At 38.6% G+C, this 15870-nt stretch overlaps 1 protein-coding gene across 1 annotated transcript in view; it reads left to right on the top strand.

Moving 5' to 3' along the window:
* trip4 (thyroid hormone receptor interactor 4) overlaps nt 1–15870 on the top strand; it is a 69879-nt gene that overhangs the window by 23621 nt on the left and 30388 nt on the right. The window contains exon 12 of the mRNA XM_035652488.1: nt 5528–5630. Within this exon, the coding sequence (XP_035508381.1) occupies nt 5528–5630 (103 nt within the window). The remainder of the gene's footprint in view (nt 1–5527; nt 5631–15870) is intronic.

The following is a 15870-nucleotide window of genomic DNA, read 5'->3' as shown; positions in this document are numbered from 1 at the left end:
CCCCCCCCCCCCCCCGACTGCACAGACCACTCCACATGCCTGTTCTGGTCTGGCCCTGTCGCCCAGAAGGAGATTACTTGTCTCTGCTGCCCTTAATTGCCGACAGCAGCTGAAAAGAGCCAGAGAGAGAGACATTGTAGAGAGAGGAGAGGGAACAGTGTTGGCTTGTTGAGCTGTTACTTGACAAGCTTGGACTCAAAGGTTTGTGTTCCTGCTGTCAAATCCTGGCTCTGTATTAGTTGGTTTTATTAAGATGAATGTTGTTTTCATCAAATGTTGGTTGGAACTCATGGTGTTTTGGACTGCACTGAGAATGAATAGTACAGTATATAGAACGCAGACGATTATTTGAGGAAAGGAAGCTGATGAAAGACTCATATGATGTATAAACCTCAGCACACGTTACTTTATTATAAGGATATGTGGTAAGTGCAATATGGCCACTGTGCCCTCTCCCTGCCCTCTAAGCCACTGTTATTTTTCATAGCCAAAGGCTTCCTTCCAGCCGCCTGTGCCCTGCCGTCCCTTTTTACTTTTTCCAATGAACTTGTGAATTTCATATTATTACAGTTGGTTATTGTTGAATCCCCTCTGGCTTGATCCCAACAAATTAAATAGTGGGCAGTTTATTGAATTGGCAGTCTCTGAAGAAGCTGTGAAGCTGTATGAATTTTTCACCTCACTTCTTTTCCTGTTTAGTATTTCGTATGTAGGTTTTTATTCAACAGGATAGTGGTTAAAATGTTTTGAATCCACATTTACAGCATGTTGCCTCCTTAACTCCCACTCATCCGGCTTCAGCACGTATTATCGCAGCGTTGCAGTACGTCTAGCCTGAAAATAAAAAAAGATGCTTCAGTTTAAATTGTTTGGGCACATTCTGGTTTTCTATTCTCTAGCCAGAAGAACTGATTAACCCCAAACTACTTATTACTGTCTATAAGAAATTTAAGCACTGAATTACGTTTCATGTAGCTAAAACATTTTAAAGGAATAGGTTTCCCCACATTTTGGGGAAATCTGCTTATTCACTAAAGGTAGAGATGACGAGACTCAAGGAAGAAATAGCCCAGGGCATAACTTTCTGTAAAACTGCAACATGTTTTTTGCACTTTGAACAATATATAGCAAGCATTAGAGAAGCTAGGTCTAGCTGTTTGCCTTTGTTTCAGTCTTTATGCTAAGCTAACTGGCTGCTGGCAGAGATGAGTGGTTTCATTCTCTTAGCAAGAAAGCAAATAATCACATTTCACAAATGTGGAACTATTCCTTTAAGTGAACTAACTAGGTGGTTGAATTGTGCACACACAAACTGATGGGCGGTTAAAACTGATGCAAAAGAATGCACTTTGGTTAAAATACATGACTGACGACTAGATTTATCACGTGTTGGCACGCTGGCAAGGTTGAGGTGTTTTTGGATCTATTTTCTAAAAACAAGCTTGGAAGTCTGCCACTTGCAGATGCTTTTCTGTGTTGAACATGAGCCAGTTGTCAGTGATGTTTATGAGCAAGTAGAAGCTGCGGAGTCCTTGTCTAACAATTGTCTGACTTCTAACTCCAAGTAAATTGGCCTGAGGCAACCAACTAGTGATACTCGATCCACACAGGCATTTTAATGCACCTGTCACAAGAACATACACCCTCAGATCTCCCTCATGTCAAACACTTTGGTCCCTCAACCCAGAATGCCCTAGGGCTGTAACCAAGACCTTTCATACTAAGAAACCAGCATAACGGCTCATTTCACTCTTAACTGAAAGCAGTGTGGCGTCATTGTCACTCGTAGTGTTTTCACATAATTCCACTTAACAGTTCCTTAATTCAATACCTGTTTTTCTCAACAAGCTCAAATTTAATTGCATTTGTAAGCAGGTCCACTCTGACTACATTAGATCGTTCCTGATGAATATGGAGGGCTTTAGCAAACCTCTTTGTCACATAACCACGATGTTTTGTGCCCTTTTGATTAACATGGAATGGAAACAATTAGGTGGGGGAGGTAGTGAGGCAAAGCAGCAGCACATTCAACAGCTTTAAATGCTAATTAGCTAATGGAGGATGAAAGAGCAGGCAACTGGCGGGGTTTCACATGAACACACTCTAACTGAGGCTGCAGCCACGCTCGTTTCATCAGAATTTAGCAAGACCACCACCATTTTGTTTCCTTGGCTACCTCAGATAACAGCCATCTTGTGCAACGTGAGGTTTTTTTGTAATGATCTGAAATGAGTGCCTCATGTTACTTTCTTCCTCTTGAATCATCTCTTCTTTGCACTTTTAATCACAAATACTGTCTGTCTTCTTTATTCTTTTCCCAGAACATCTTTGATGATTATTCTTAGATCATAGAAATATGAGTATAATTGACAAATAACTGATTAATGAGTATAGTTCAGTAAAAAAAATGTTTTTGTGCTTTTTCCCCTTTCAGACATGGAATATATAACATTACTTATCAGGCTTCATCAATGATGGCTTTTTCTCATTCAGACATTGGTGTGATGCACTAGCACTGAATGACAGGATGTTAAGTTTAGTTTAATTAACATGCTCACATTCTGCATAAAGTGTTTGGCTGGATATTAATTTATTCAACATTTGGCATGAATGAAAAATTGAAAATATGGAGAGGACATGCTGGTATTGTTATTCCTTAGGTCATCTTCACTGATCTGATACAAGAAGATATTAATCTCCTCAACAACTTAAAAGTGTCCTAGTTTATTAAAAAGATTTTGTGCATAAGAGATGATGTTGGTGAGATGTTACATTTATTGCAGTGACCTGAGACTCACATTTCTCTCTCTCCCTGCATGTTGAACTGCAGCCTTTACAATAATCTGACAGCATTCAATTAAGAGTGGTTCATGTCAGAAATGGGCTATAGGATACATGTGTGACAAATATTTAACAACCTCCAATCACATCACCAGTAAACCACAGAATAATATCAGATTTTATATATATATCCTTTAATGAATGACACTAATGGTTCTGTAAAAGTAATCACTGTGCACAATGCTAAAATGGGATTAAAGTGTCATTCTAAGTGCCTGATATGGACATTTAAATGAAGACTCAATTAGGCTACTCAACATAGCAAGCTATTTGAGAAGCACTGCATCGTCTTAACAGTTAACAGGATCGATCTTTACATTGTGTAGGTGAAAATGAATGTCCCCTCTGGCTAGTTAATAGAAGAAGGTATTCCTTCTTTCGAATTTCGGTCTTAATTGTTACAGTGGGACTCTTCCACAGTTGTTATGAACTGAAAACAGCTGTATGAATTGGGGTATACAGTGATTGTCTGAGGTTATTCCATATTTTTCCCTTTCAAAGACCAAAGCCAACAATGTGTTAGTCCATTCTACTTTCTACTTCCCTATCCTGTCTGAGGCATCCAGCCTGAAGCCAACTGGTTCTTACTTAAGACATAAATCTATAAAAAATGTGTCATGAATACGTGTATAGATTCTTTATTGAAAAAAGGCTGAATCATTTCTTGTAACAGTGGGCTCTCCTAGCTTTTAGCACAAATTGCTCAAATAGGAGTAAATAGTGAGGACTGACTCAAAATAGAGCCAGTGTTCATCATAACGTGCAACGGTGTGTTATAGAAACACTGGAGGTCTATGGCGTGCAACTGATTCTTATTTTCATAATTGACCAATCTGTTGATTATATTTACCGTTGAGTCAAAAAATGTCAGAAATTATTAAACAGTACCCATCACAAGTTCAAGTGTCACATCTTCAAATTGCTTGTTTGGTCCAACCAACAGTCCAACTAATCTAAAACGCTTTTTTTAAATACGAACAATTGATTGACTGTAAATTACTCAAAATAGTTGATAATTCATTGCTGTTATCGACTAATTGATTAGTCAACTATTGACTAATTGTTTCAGCTGTAAAGCTATATGAGGCTTCATCTCCTCAGTCAATAGTTGGACTGTAAGATACATTCATTGTTGGTTTTAAAGGTCGCCTGTGGAGTTTTTGCCAGCATGGAGTGATTTATTTATTTATATTTATTTTTCAGACAGAGTCCCCATTGTGTTTGTTCTTGTGCACGTGCAGAAGTATGCACGTGCACATGGCGGATACAATTCACATGGTTTCGCACATCACACAATGGTTTAATGCTGAATGGAAACAGAAACTTTGTTTGTTTACAAGACAATGATGTGGCACCTGTAATGTTTTCATGGCATTTGATGACATTTGATACAAAAAATGTAGAATATTGCCAGCCTCATCCCATTACATAACTCACAACCTTCGTCTCGTTTAACCCCACTTCAAAGCTAGTGTTGTTCAAGGGTTGTCGGGGAAAGATTTCTATCTGGGAGACTGCATAGTTGACGGGGAGACCTAATTTAATTGGTATCACTGTGTTATTTGGAAGGAGGAATCAAGGGGCTCTTTAAGGGTCCCCACCAATGTCTAACGACTTTGAGTGTTTACATATTTTATCACTCACCGGTGTATTACACTAAAGTCGACATGAACTGTAATCTGAAATAAACATCTCTATCATCTCTCCCCAGTTTGTCAGGGACCATACAGATGGGTTGCCGACTCTGTTGATTTCCCTTAAAAGCTCCAAATTTGTCACAACCTTCAGTGCTCCTTTGAGGGAGATAGAGCGACTGTGAATAAGAGAGTGAGGGGGGGGGGAGGAAAAAGCATGCTGTCATGAAAAGAGCCGCTTCCTGGCTGGCTAGATGCAATCATGGGCACTATCTGATAGCGCCGGAGGAAATTGGATGAGCTGAGAGCCGTTGGCTGCCAGTGATGGGAAAGATGACTCCTTTGTCACTGTGTCAGTCAATTCCCTACTCTCACCTGAGAGACCAATCAATAACACAGGGAGAGAGAGGTTTTCTCTTGTCTCGTGGCCTCTGTATGCTGTGGGCTGCTGTCAATTATGAGCTGTAAAACACCCTCTCCTTCATAGGAATGTGGTATAGCATGTTATAGGGTATGCATAAACATGTCATGGATGTGGTTAAATGTGATGTAGATTTAGAAGTATACTTTTGATGAGTTATGTTAGAAGTTAATGATTATATGTGTAATGAGATGAAAACATAAATAGTGTACATGTGGCCTTTACTATTTTATTTATGTGATTCAATATTGTCTGTTTACCTTCGAGACTGCATCTAAAAAAAGGCTTTACATCTCTTGGATTTTGGTGCTGGTTGTAACGTATTTCATCTCATCTTGACAGCTAGTGCAAGTGATTCTCTCATTAGCAACTGCATCATTAGTTGTGCAATTTTACTGCATAAGATCCAGAGAGACTTGTATAATTTGCTGTCACGGCATGTAGTATTACATCAGGCATGGAGGACACCTCGCATTATGTAGGTGTATAAACAGAGACGCTCACTGAATGATTCATAACCGTGATACCAGGCATCATGAGCTTTAACATATTCTGTGCACAATATGCTTAGTTCTGTGTAAGATGATGCTAAACTGCTCTTTTCTTTCCCCCACCACCACCACCACTGCAGTTCCCTGGTACCTGTGAGGAGTCCTCTTCCCCATTCGTCTTCATCTGCACCAACCCCCAGGAGCTGCTGGTGAAATTCCCCATGAAAGGAAAGCACAAGATCTGTAAGTCCTACTTCTTTCATGTAAGGGGAAGTGGAGTGGATGAAATTAGCCTGTGCCGACTAAGGTTTTTTTATTTCTTTACTTTTTATCAGCTTTCTCATCTGCACTTGTATGCTCACATGCATACATAAATGGACATGTGAAAGAGTTATAATGCTAGGCACTGGCTCTGATTACTAGATGTTCATTAATAAAACAAAATTACACACACACACACACAGACAAAGTGTTCTCCCACGTACACATGCACAGATCCTCTCTGAGAGCCATCTGTAAAGACGGGATTTTGCTGTCAGGTTGCCTGGGGGACAAGCTAGGCCTGGATGTGCAATGTTGTTGCTGTATTGTGTGATTTATAATAGGACTCAAACACATTTTCCCTCTGCTGCCATAGCTGCTGCTGCAAAATGATGTACCTGCAAGCTCTTTTGTTAATATTTCAAAACCCTCTAAAGACTTGAGAGGATTGTGTATGCAGCTGTGCCTCTTTCTGATCTTTCCAGATCGATGGAGAAGGCTTTTTGAGAGGCGCAAGGTAAAATGTAGCAGGAGCTGTACCTTTTTTTTAATATATATAAAAACCTAAAATGGATATGATGACCTTGTCTCCATTTTTGTAAATAGGAGGAACAGTTAAAAACGTTTTAGAGGTTGCGCATAGACCTTAACGGTGACAAATGAAACTAAGTGCTTGTTGAATAGGATGTCAGCAGTTCTCGAAAAATGTGTTGAATTTGATTACTAATACAAAAGTCTGTAACTACTGTTGAAGTCTCCAGGCTCTGTTTGGGAGTGAAAAATAATTCTCCTCCTGCACTTTTATTTTCATTTTCACCTTCAGGTAGTCTTAAATTGTTCATACATTTAATTCTAACTGGAATTAATGGTCTTGAATAAAAGGCTGAACTTGATGAAACATGCTGACACACTGCTACAGGCTCGCTGTCGGAGGCACAGATTGCTGTAGGATAAGCTGTACCTACATTATTTAAACATACAAGAGCTTGTGGTTTTATGAATCAGCAGGTCACTTTCTATTGGTGGCTTTGTTTAACTTTCCAGTAGTAAAATGTAAGCCACTAATAAACTTTAGTATTCTTTTCTCTTTTACTATACCTGCAGTCGCTTGCTTTCCATTTCAGTTGTGACAACTCAAAACTTTCTCCAGAAGAAGGGAGAAATTTATGATGTCACGCAAACACTGAAGCAGATTTGTAATCTGGAAAATGATCAAATGCTGTCTCGCACAAAATAGAAACACATGAGCCTTCATTTTGTGGTTTAGTTTGGATGACCTTGCATTTATACCGTCCATAAAGAAATCATACCAGCAGTATTTTCAAGTAGGTTACCTTTATTGCTTGCCGAGTGATGTATTGGCACAATACGATTCGCTGTCTTCCTTATTGTCCAACTGCCTCCCAGCCTTGTTCCAGCACTGGCTCTCACATGTGTAATTTGATATACTTATTCTCAGCCAAACCTACACACACTCGCCATTACAACCACCACCACCACCACTAATTTTCTGATGACGGTTTAGCAGTGCTGCCTGATGACTGCTGTTCTAAGTTTAGTTCAACTAACAGTTAATATCCTAAGATTAGTAACACAAAATCTCAATGTAATAACAAATGTAAGAGCCTTGATATTTCACAGACACCAGATGACCATTCTGTGCATACTACACTGGGTGTGGGACAATTTTTAATTCATGAAGCTTAAATAAATAAATAGATAAAGCTGAAATATTTTTACATTACATTATATAAATAAAACTAAATAAAAATGTTTTTCAGAATATAACAAATGCAAAAGTGTATTCATTATGCAGTAGTTATTTACCTATCTTTTAATAAAATGAGTTATTTGTTTATAATATACATCATACATCATCATATATGTTGAGTTGTTGGACTAATTTACAGGTCCCATTGCATAATGTCAGTTTTTTTGTACATTGCATGCTTTTTTCATGCAGTGTGCAATGATCACAACTTGCTCCCTGCTGTACACATTAGCTAGGTATTTGAATTGGTTACTCCGACCCACTGGACCTACACAGTCCAGCATGTCTGAGTCTTCTGTCACCAGCTAGCTTTTCACTATCTCACTCTCTTGCTCTCTCGCCCCCTCTTCCACCTCAATTCCCACTGCATCTCACGGGTCAAGACATTGCCGCTCATCTTACTCAAGGGGGCTTAGCACAAGAATTTTTTGCTCCCACAGCAGCTTACATTGACAAGATCAGCTTGTCACTGACATTGCAAACCATCTCATGCCTCATCAAAATGAGAAAGAAAAGGGTACAGTTCCCTGCCTTTCCACTCATTTCAGCTGACTCAGTGATTTATTACATAACGTGGACAATTGTTGTTTTTTCCATTAGTGTGTTAAACATTCATGTGGTAGATACCGTCTTTGGTAATATGTAAAAGTTGCATTATGTGGCTTCTAAAATTGATTCTTTTATTAATCAAATTCAGCAAATGTGTTGTGGAAAATGCCAGTGGGAGCATGAATATGAACTGTTAACAGCGATGAGCCTTGATATTTCCAAACTATCAGGTTATTGAGTATTTAACAGTTTAAAAGTCAAACAAAAATCAAGTTTAAGTCCTTTTTGTCTCCACCTGTCAAATGTTTGCTGGGACTTCAGTCCTGGTTTTTATTTACATCCCCGGCGTTTCTTCCATGAAGTGCCCCATGTTGAACCGCCATGTTTCCACAGTAGCCAGTACACAATGGAAAAACCAAACACTAGCTGTAGGTTTTCACGAGGTTTCGTGGCCACTGTAATTTCTCCTACACACCCGAGCCCGTTCTCATTTCCAGGTTGTCAAATACGGATGTGAGTAGTGTTCAGTTGCATTCTTCAACCTCACTAGGTGCCACAAATTCCTACACAATGCTTTCCTTTAAGCAAAACTTAAGTAATCCCCATCCAAGTTAGTTTACTCTTACACCAAACACAATAAAATAACATCAAAACCAAGCATGTAATGTATTAAACTCTAAATTGAACATTAATCTGATTGTTTGTTATCCAGTGGTGAAATATATCTTCGTCCTATTGTTTTGCTGGAGGTTTGTTTTTCTTCACCTGCCACTTTTTACTTTGGCTCATCTGCATTTTGTGCCTGGAAATTGCAGCTGTTTTTGTTTTTATATGAATGAGAATTGTTTTGATTTGTCTGCAGGCAATCCAAACAAATGAGCTGAATGCTTGATGCTGCTGCAGACTAGCAAACACTTTGCTTTACCGACTTACACTGACAGTGTAGTGATATTGCATATTACACTTGGAAGCTTGAAAGGTCGGAAAAGCTAGCACATTTGCATGTGGATGAACATTATTGGATGCATTCTGCAATTATCAAACATGTGATGCCGCCGCTCTCTCCAGCCAGTTTTATAGTTGGCTTATGCTAGGCTACGCTAGATGCAAACTCAGGTTGATCAGTCATTAGCCTGTGGAGGAGTCTGTGACATTTAAAATGGCATACAGCCAAGGCTCACTCCCTGTAATAAGGGATGTCCATTATGGTTTATGGTCACATCCTGTGAACATTAGTATCAGTGTGTGTGTGCTTCTGTGTAAGCTGAAGGTCAGTCTGGGTATTGAAAGCTATTTGGCTCTCTGACATGAACCCACATTTCCTTTTTCTCTTCCTTATAGCTATCCTTCACTTGCCCTCATGTTTTTAATAGCCTGACATCCTCTGCTCGCTGTGGCTATGTACACACAGCTAGAAAAGTGAAAAACAAACCATATATCACTATGGTTCAGACATTTTCCTCATGTAGTGTATGTTTGCTCTAATCTAAAATACCCAACCAAACCTGCTTTTCACCCTACAATAACACTGTTTTTTATTTTTAATTAATAGTTTTACCTTTTAAGTCAAATTCCAAATGACTGGGCCATAACATCAATTGATCCTAATCATGCAAATACACTCAAATGTAATGATATAAGAGAATAAAAAAAATAGGACAGGTCACAAAAGAGATCCATGACCTAAATCTCGGCTCTACACTGAACCTCAAACCAGCTGGAGGCATCAAAGTTACCCACCAAACATAAATTAAAACATACCAAAACATTTAATTTTATTACTATAATCTGGACAAATCTGAACAAGAGCTGAGCCCAGACTACTGTTATCGATTCAATATGTGATCTCTTTTCACAATCTAGTAGGTAGCTTGTAAGTATTTCTTTCAAGGCAGAACGTCCATATCAACAAAACATTGGCAGACATCATGCTGGGACAGTTGTTGCTGAACGGGCCTGAATCCTCTACTTGCTGTTCTGCAGAACAAAGTATTAGGTAACCTGAGAATTATGTTTGACCTTCCCATTACGATGCCTCCGAAGAATTAAAATCATATCACTTCCATGAAGAGTGCATAACCAGAATAATGCTCCATGAGTGAATCAAATGGCCTTAAGCCTTGTTTAAAGAGTGCTCAACCAGAAAGAGTAAAACATACAAATCTCTTGTACACTCCTATATTCAACTGAAGAAAGCACTGAATTAGTTGAAGGAGATGGAGAGTTCAGTTTGTAGTATTCAAAATGTGGTTGATAAATTCAATGTCATGTCTTTTGTTCCATCTTTGGATAATTTGGCACTCAAGGTAATGCTAGGTGATGTCGCGGAAAATGTTATCAGGATAAAAAATGTAATTCTGTAGTGAATAAGGGTTCATAAAAGTACATTCACACATGAGCTTAGCATGTAAATTCATCTTTGTGATCGCATACAGTATTTCACAAATGCAGAAGGAAAGAATGAGTGCTACCCACGACTGAAAGAAATCAGAGTGTCTTTTAAAGAAGAAAAGGTCATTCCCAGTTCTTCTGTCAGTTTTGTGCTGAACGTATAACTCTTGTGATATTGCATATGAATTCAGTGAGTGCTTTGTGAATATTGGTTAATCGTTTTCTGTAAAGATTAGTCACTCGGATGGCTCTCCCGCAGACACAAAAGAACTCTCTTTGGCTAAGGTTTGATCCAACTATGGGGAAGGAAGTCATGGCTATAATTGCTGAGATGAGAAATTCAGCTCCAGCAGCAGGTCATGATGAGATCTTTTTTATCTCTAGTAGCGTCAAGTCATTGATATATATAATTTCAACATCACTGGAGACTGGAGTCATTTCAAAGGACCTCAAGGTCGACAAAGTAGTTCTCTTGTCTTAAGCCTGAGGTGCCAACATCATTTTCATCCATTTCTTCAGATGATCTATTCTGATGTAGAGCAGCATTCAACTATTTAATAGCTACGTTTTTTTTCAGTGTATATAATGGTTATCCAAACAGTTTTTCTCTTCCAGTATCACATTTTTGTTGTAGATTGACCATGAATGAGAATATGTGCTCTTAATATGTCAGGTAGGTATCAAGAGAAATGTAATTTTCATCACCATCACTGGACAGCCAGCTCTGTCATATTTGCCATTCAGTGATGTAAAAACAATATTAAGAGCCAGGTTCTCAAAATAAAAGAGATGTCAAGAGATGTTGCCAGCAAAATTGAATACCTTTAATGTACACGCTGTCAGTAGCATATTCTAAAGCTCTGGGCTGGGTAATCATAGAACAATTGTACCGTCAAACTGAAGAACATTGTCTATTCCTTTTCACTCCTTATCGGTTTTGTTTTCTAAGACACCCACAACAAAATTAAGCCTTAATTTCTTGTGAGCTCAATCAGTCTGTCTTTATCATGTGTTATTACATGTTTGTTCATGTGAAAAGTCCTCTCCCTTTCAAATGGACATGGATCCTTAAAGTTATAATCCGTAAGATTTCAGTTGTAGTTGATTTGGCTCATTAAGCAGCTGCTTTATCAGAAAACACTACTTGCTATGTGCTACTGATGAATCTGTTTAGAGTGCAGCCAAACAAACGTCAGTTTTTCATCTAGCATCTCACTCCTCCTTGTTTCATTACTCCGTGCAATATTTAAAACTTATCCACTGTCAAAAAATTCCCAGAAATGACAATGGTTTGTTTCATCAATGCATTCTGGATAACCAGTTGCAGTTAGCGCTAACGTTAATGACAAATACACTGCGTTTCTTGCAACTGCTTAACAATAAAAGCCACACCATCTGTCAGTTGAATGATTTTAATGTGAAGCAGCAGTTGGGTTTGCATTAGTGGTAACTTAATACAGCTCTGATACAGCAAGCAAGTGAGGCTGATATCAGTGAGATAGAATTAATACACTAACTCTGGATTACATGCCTCGTGCACATGAAGACAATTTGAAGTGTGGGAATGGCGGACTCCACCACTAACAATGAAAAATGCTATCTAGAGTAGTAATTATAGAATGTAAATACACTGATTAACAATTGCTGAGACCAATGACTTCCATAGATGATACCAAAAAGGGGGTCAGATTATACCTTTAAGTATTATTCTACTGCTAAAATTCTTTGTTTAATTGACTCATCATTTACAGTGTATGTAACATATAACACTGCTACATTATAGCACATAATACAGTGGTAACACATATAGATTATTCACTAGCAGCTACCGTATGCTTGTTTTAAGATTTGTCTTCAAGTGCCCTGCTAGAAAATACAGGCCACTGAAATCCAGAACAATACATACCGTATTAAGCACCCTAATGGGAATAGCTTGAAGCGAAATAATCTATATTTACTTGTTCCTGTGTAACAGCCACGTGCCAAGGGACTAGTGAGTATATATCACAAATAAATGATTCTCTTTATTTGTTTCTTATGCATTCAACATCATATCCCTTGTACACATTGCACTTCCAGCACTCTTTCAATGTTATTTGCATTTTCCACGCATACATTATCAAGCTGTTGCAATATGTATCGCTTTTATCCCTCAGGTTGCCCCACATATGGAAATAACACATTATATTCCCAGTGAAAATATTGCAGTTGGATTTTGCTCCACTAACCATTGGCTGCACTGTTACCTTGTGATTACCTCTTTGTTTTATGTGTGAAATCACAGCACCATGGGATTGCAAATAGAGAAAGCCAATTACCTAACAAATGTCCACCTTCTCTCCTGAGGTGGTCATGATTTTTTTTTTCTCCTCTGTTTCTCTGCTGTGCTCTTCCTCTGTCATCCACTGCTGGGAGACAGAAAGAGGTTAGAGCGACGGAAGTCCTTTTTGGGTTATTTATTCATGGCTTTTCAATTTAATATTCATGCCTTTTTCAGGACTATCTGGGTGCAGAGGAGAATTTGCTGCCTCGGAGGCGGCCGGGGCCAGAAATCAGGTTTCAGCTCCAATGAGCCCAGCGGATGAAGGGAAGAGAGAGAGAGAGATAGATAGAGAGGGAACAAGAGAGCGGGGTTTCATGTGTTCTCTAGTAAATGAGAGGCAGGCCTTGAAGGTGACAGGCTGTGTTTATTACTGATCTGTCAGCCGGTTAATGGGGAGAGGAGAGGAGAGGAGAGAGGAGAGAGCTGAGCTGTTGAGCAGAGACCAGAGCACACAGTCATGGAAGCAAGAGGGAGCCCCAAGCAATAAACTTTGCCATACTATATCTGCTCGTTCTTACAGATTCAGTGACAATACTCCTGCATGCTGAATTGCATTCACTGGCAACTAAATTAGGATCTGCAACAAAGAGAGTTTTTTGCTTTATACTACTATTATTACTACTATATATAAACAGTAATAGGATGTACTTTGACCTAGTGTTTACACACTGCACTATCTTAAGCTCAAATCATAATATATCCTTGTGGCTGCATTATCTGCAAGGGTTTCCAGGGCCCAAAATGTATGACTGTGTGGACTGTATGTGACTGAATATGGTAGCACAGTCCCCCATTTTCATTTCAACTATAGCTTTGGTAGAGAAGACATGGTTAGCTTCCATTATATACACAGAACAATGGCAATTATGAAGGAATTAATTGTTACCTTCGCTGTGGTTATGGTGCTATTAGGATACGTCAGAAGCTGGCGTGTTGCAATAAAATGTAGTGATTCATTTTTCAGAGCAGGAAAGGCTCAAGGTGCTTAGCTAGAATTTTCAAGGACATCTTTGTCTTCCTGTACATACTGTATCCCATGATTATCATTGTGTGTTTTGATGTAGATCAGAGGCAGGTTTTAAAAAAATGTCAATATATTTTATATTATTGAAATAACAGTTTTAGGATTGTGTAGCCTTGACAGAGAGCAGCTTTGCCTGAGAGCGTTGTAGTATTTGATTGCACTTGAGCCCAGAGGTTTTATCAGCTGCTCTTGGTAATGAAACCTTTCTGTCTCAGTAAAGGGTAAAAAGCCTGTGTAAAGAAATTGCTCTTTGTTGTAGCAATAGATTTGTCTTTCCTTATCTTAGCTCAGCCTTGTAGCCTTTATCAGTCACCATTACAAAACCCATAGCAATCAGCATCTGACATACCAGTGCTTTCTCTTGTGTCACGTTTACTGCATGAATGGCATTGTTATTTAATATGATGTGAATGAATTATGTAATCATTTGGTAAAATCTACGTGAGGAATGTGTAACAGAGCTTCACATGTACACAGCATTCATACATGTGGCCCCTGTTTGAACAGCTAGTATCTGTCTCTCCATGTGTGATGAAGGTGTTTAAATATTCTATGGATGTGGGAGAAGCTTACTGCGTCCTTTGTTGAGATATAGATGTTACTGTATTATTGCACAACCCAGTTTTTCTGATGACGCCTGAGGGGTTTATACTCCTGAGGGTAAAATTGATTCAGTCTTCAGAAATATAACATGGATGAGTGTAGCAGGGAGAGTAATGCTTTTTTATGCGCTCAACACAGCGGATTGAGAAAAAGCATTGGAACCAAATTATTTCCATGGTACAAGTGGTCTTCGCTTTTATTTTACTAGGAGGAAGAAAAACAACCTTTTTTCCACACACAGTCTGGGGCCATCATAAGTAGTTGTTTTCATTCTTACCTGAGGTTTATACACTACACAGATAATCATTCATTCTCCATCCATCCTAATTCAGGGTTTGAACATTTAGCTGCTCCCAAAGCACCAAACACATGGTTTCTTCTGTGGTTTGACATTCTTTATTTATATGGATCACACGAAGGAACACACACATAAGGGAGATACATAAACTGGCTTCACTTCATCACAGTGCTTTTGCAACAACGTCAGTGTTTTTCACATTTGCTGTTTTGGTTTGGGCACTTCGATATATTTAGCTAACAAAGATTTGAATACATCTGGCTCTCTTTTTTTTTTTTTGACAGGACCCTTATGTTGTGTGCCCTGAGTTTTCTGTTTTCATTCCCACATATCCTTTTGTTTTCTCTGTTTTTTTCCATCTTTTCTCTCCCTCCGTCTTTGTCTCTGTACTAAGCCTGTCAGGGTAATCAATCTGAGTCAGCGCTGTGGAGGGGGATGCAGACAGATGTGCTTTGCAATGTGATCGATGTCCTTGATTAGTGAGAGATTACTCCTGTCTGTGTGTGTGTGTGTGTGCGTGTGCGTGTGCGTGTTCGACTGATTTGGAGAGGTCTTCTATTTAGCATGAATGCCGTTAGCCTGCTGCTTTGATTTTGTTAATTTGTCAAGTTAGGAATTGAGGATCAATAGGTGGATTATTTGCACAGTTCAAGTAGCTGAAGGAGGTGAGGATGTTAAACTAGATATGGCCAATGAATCACTAAAGGTGGTTAAAAGGTGTCTTTAGAGCTTAATTGCTTTGTTTAAATAACAAGAAATCTTTTTATCTTTTATAATTTCTTCATCATTTTTTTGTCAATCTGGGTACATATACATAGATACCAGTTAGAGCTGCAAAGGTTAGTCGATTAATTGATTAGTCGATCAACAGAAAATTAAATAGCAACTATTCTTATAATCAGTTCAGTGTTTTAGTCATTTTTCAATCAAAAAATACAAAAAATTATTTTGTTGCAGATGCTTAAATGTAAAGATTTGCGGCTTTTCACGCCTGTTATCATATTTTACCAACACATATACATAATTTATTGAAAATTACAATATTTATAGCTTTTTCCACCACAACAACCTATACGCGATATGCGAGCGTGAGGCCATAAAGTTAGATACATTAGGCACTGACCATTAACCAGGTAACTTCACACACAGACCCCCCAAATCACACTGCACATTTTAGTTAGTTGTCCTAAAACAGCACATTAGTTCACCCAGACCACAACAGCTTAAGAGTCAAAACATCAGCAGCAGATCAAATATGCCATT

The sequence above is a fragment of the Morone saxatilis genome, unplaced genomic scaffold (assembly GCF_004916995.1).
Source record: "Morone saxatilis isolate NCDOM2014 unplaced genomic scaffold, NCSU_SB_2.0 Contig11, whole genome shotgun sequence".
In the NCBI taxonomy this organism is placed as follows: Eukaryota; Metazoa; Chordata; class Actinopteri; family Moronidae; genus Morone; species Morone saxatilis.
This window is presented reverse-complemented; position numbering and strand designations above follow the sequence as displayed.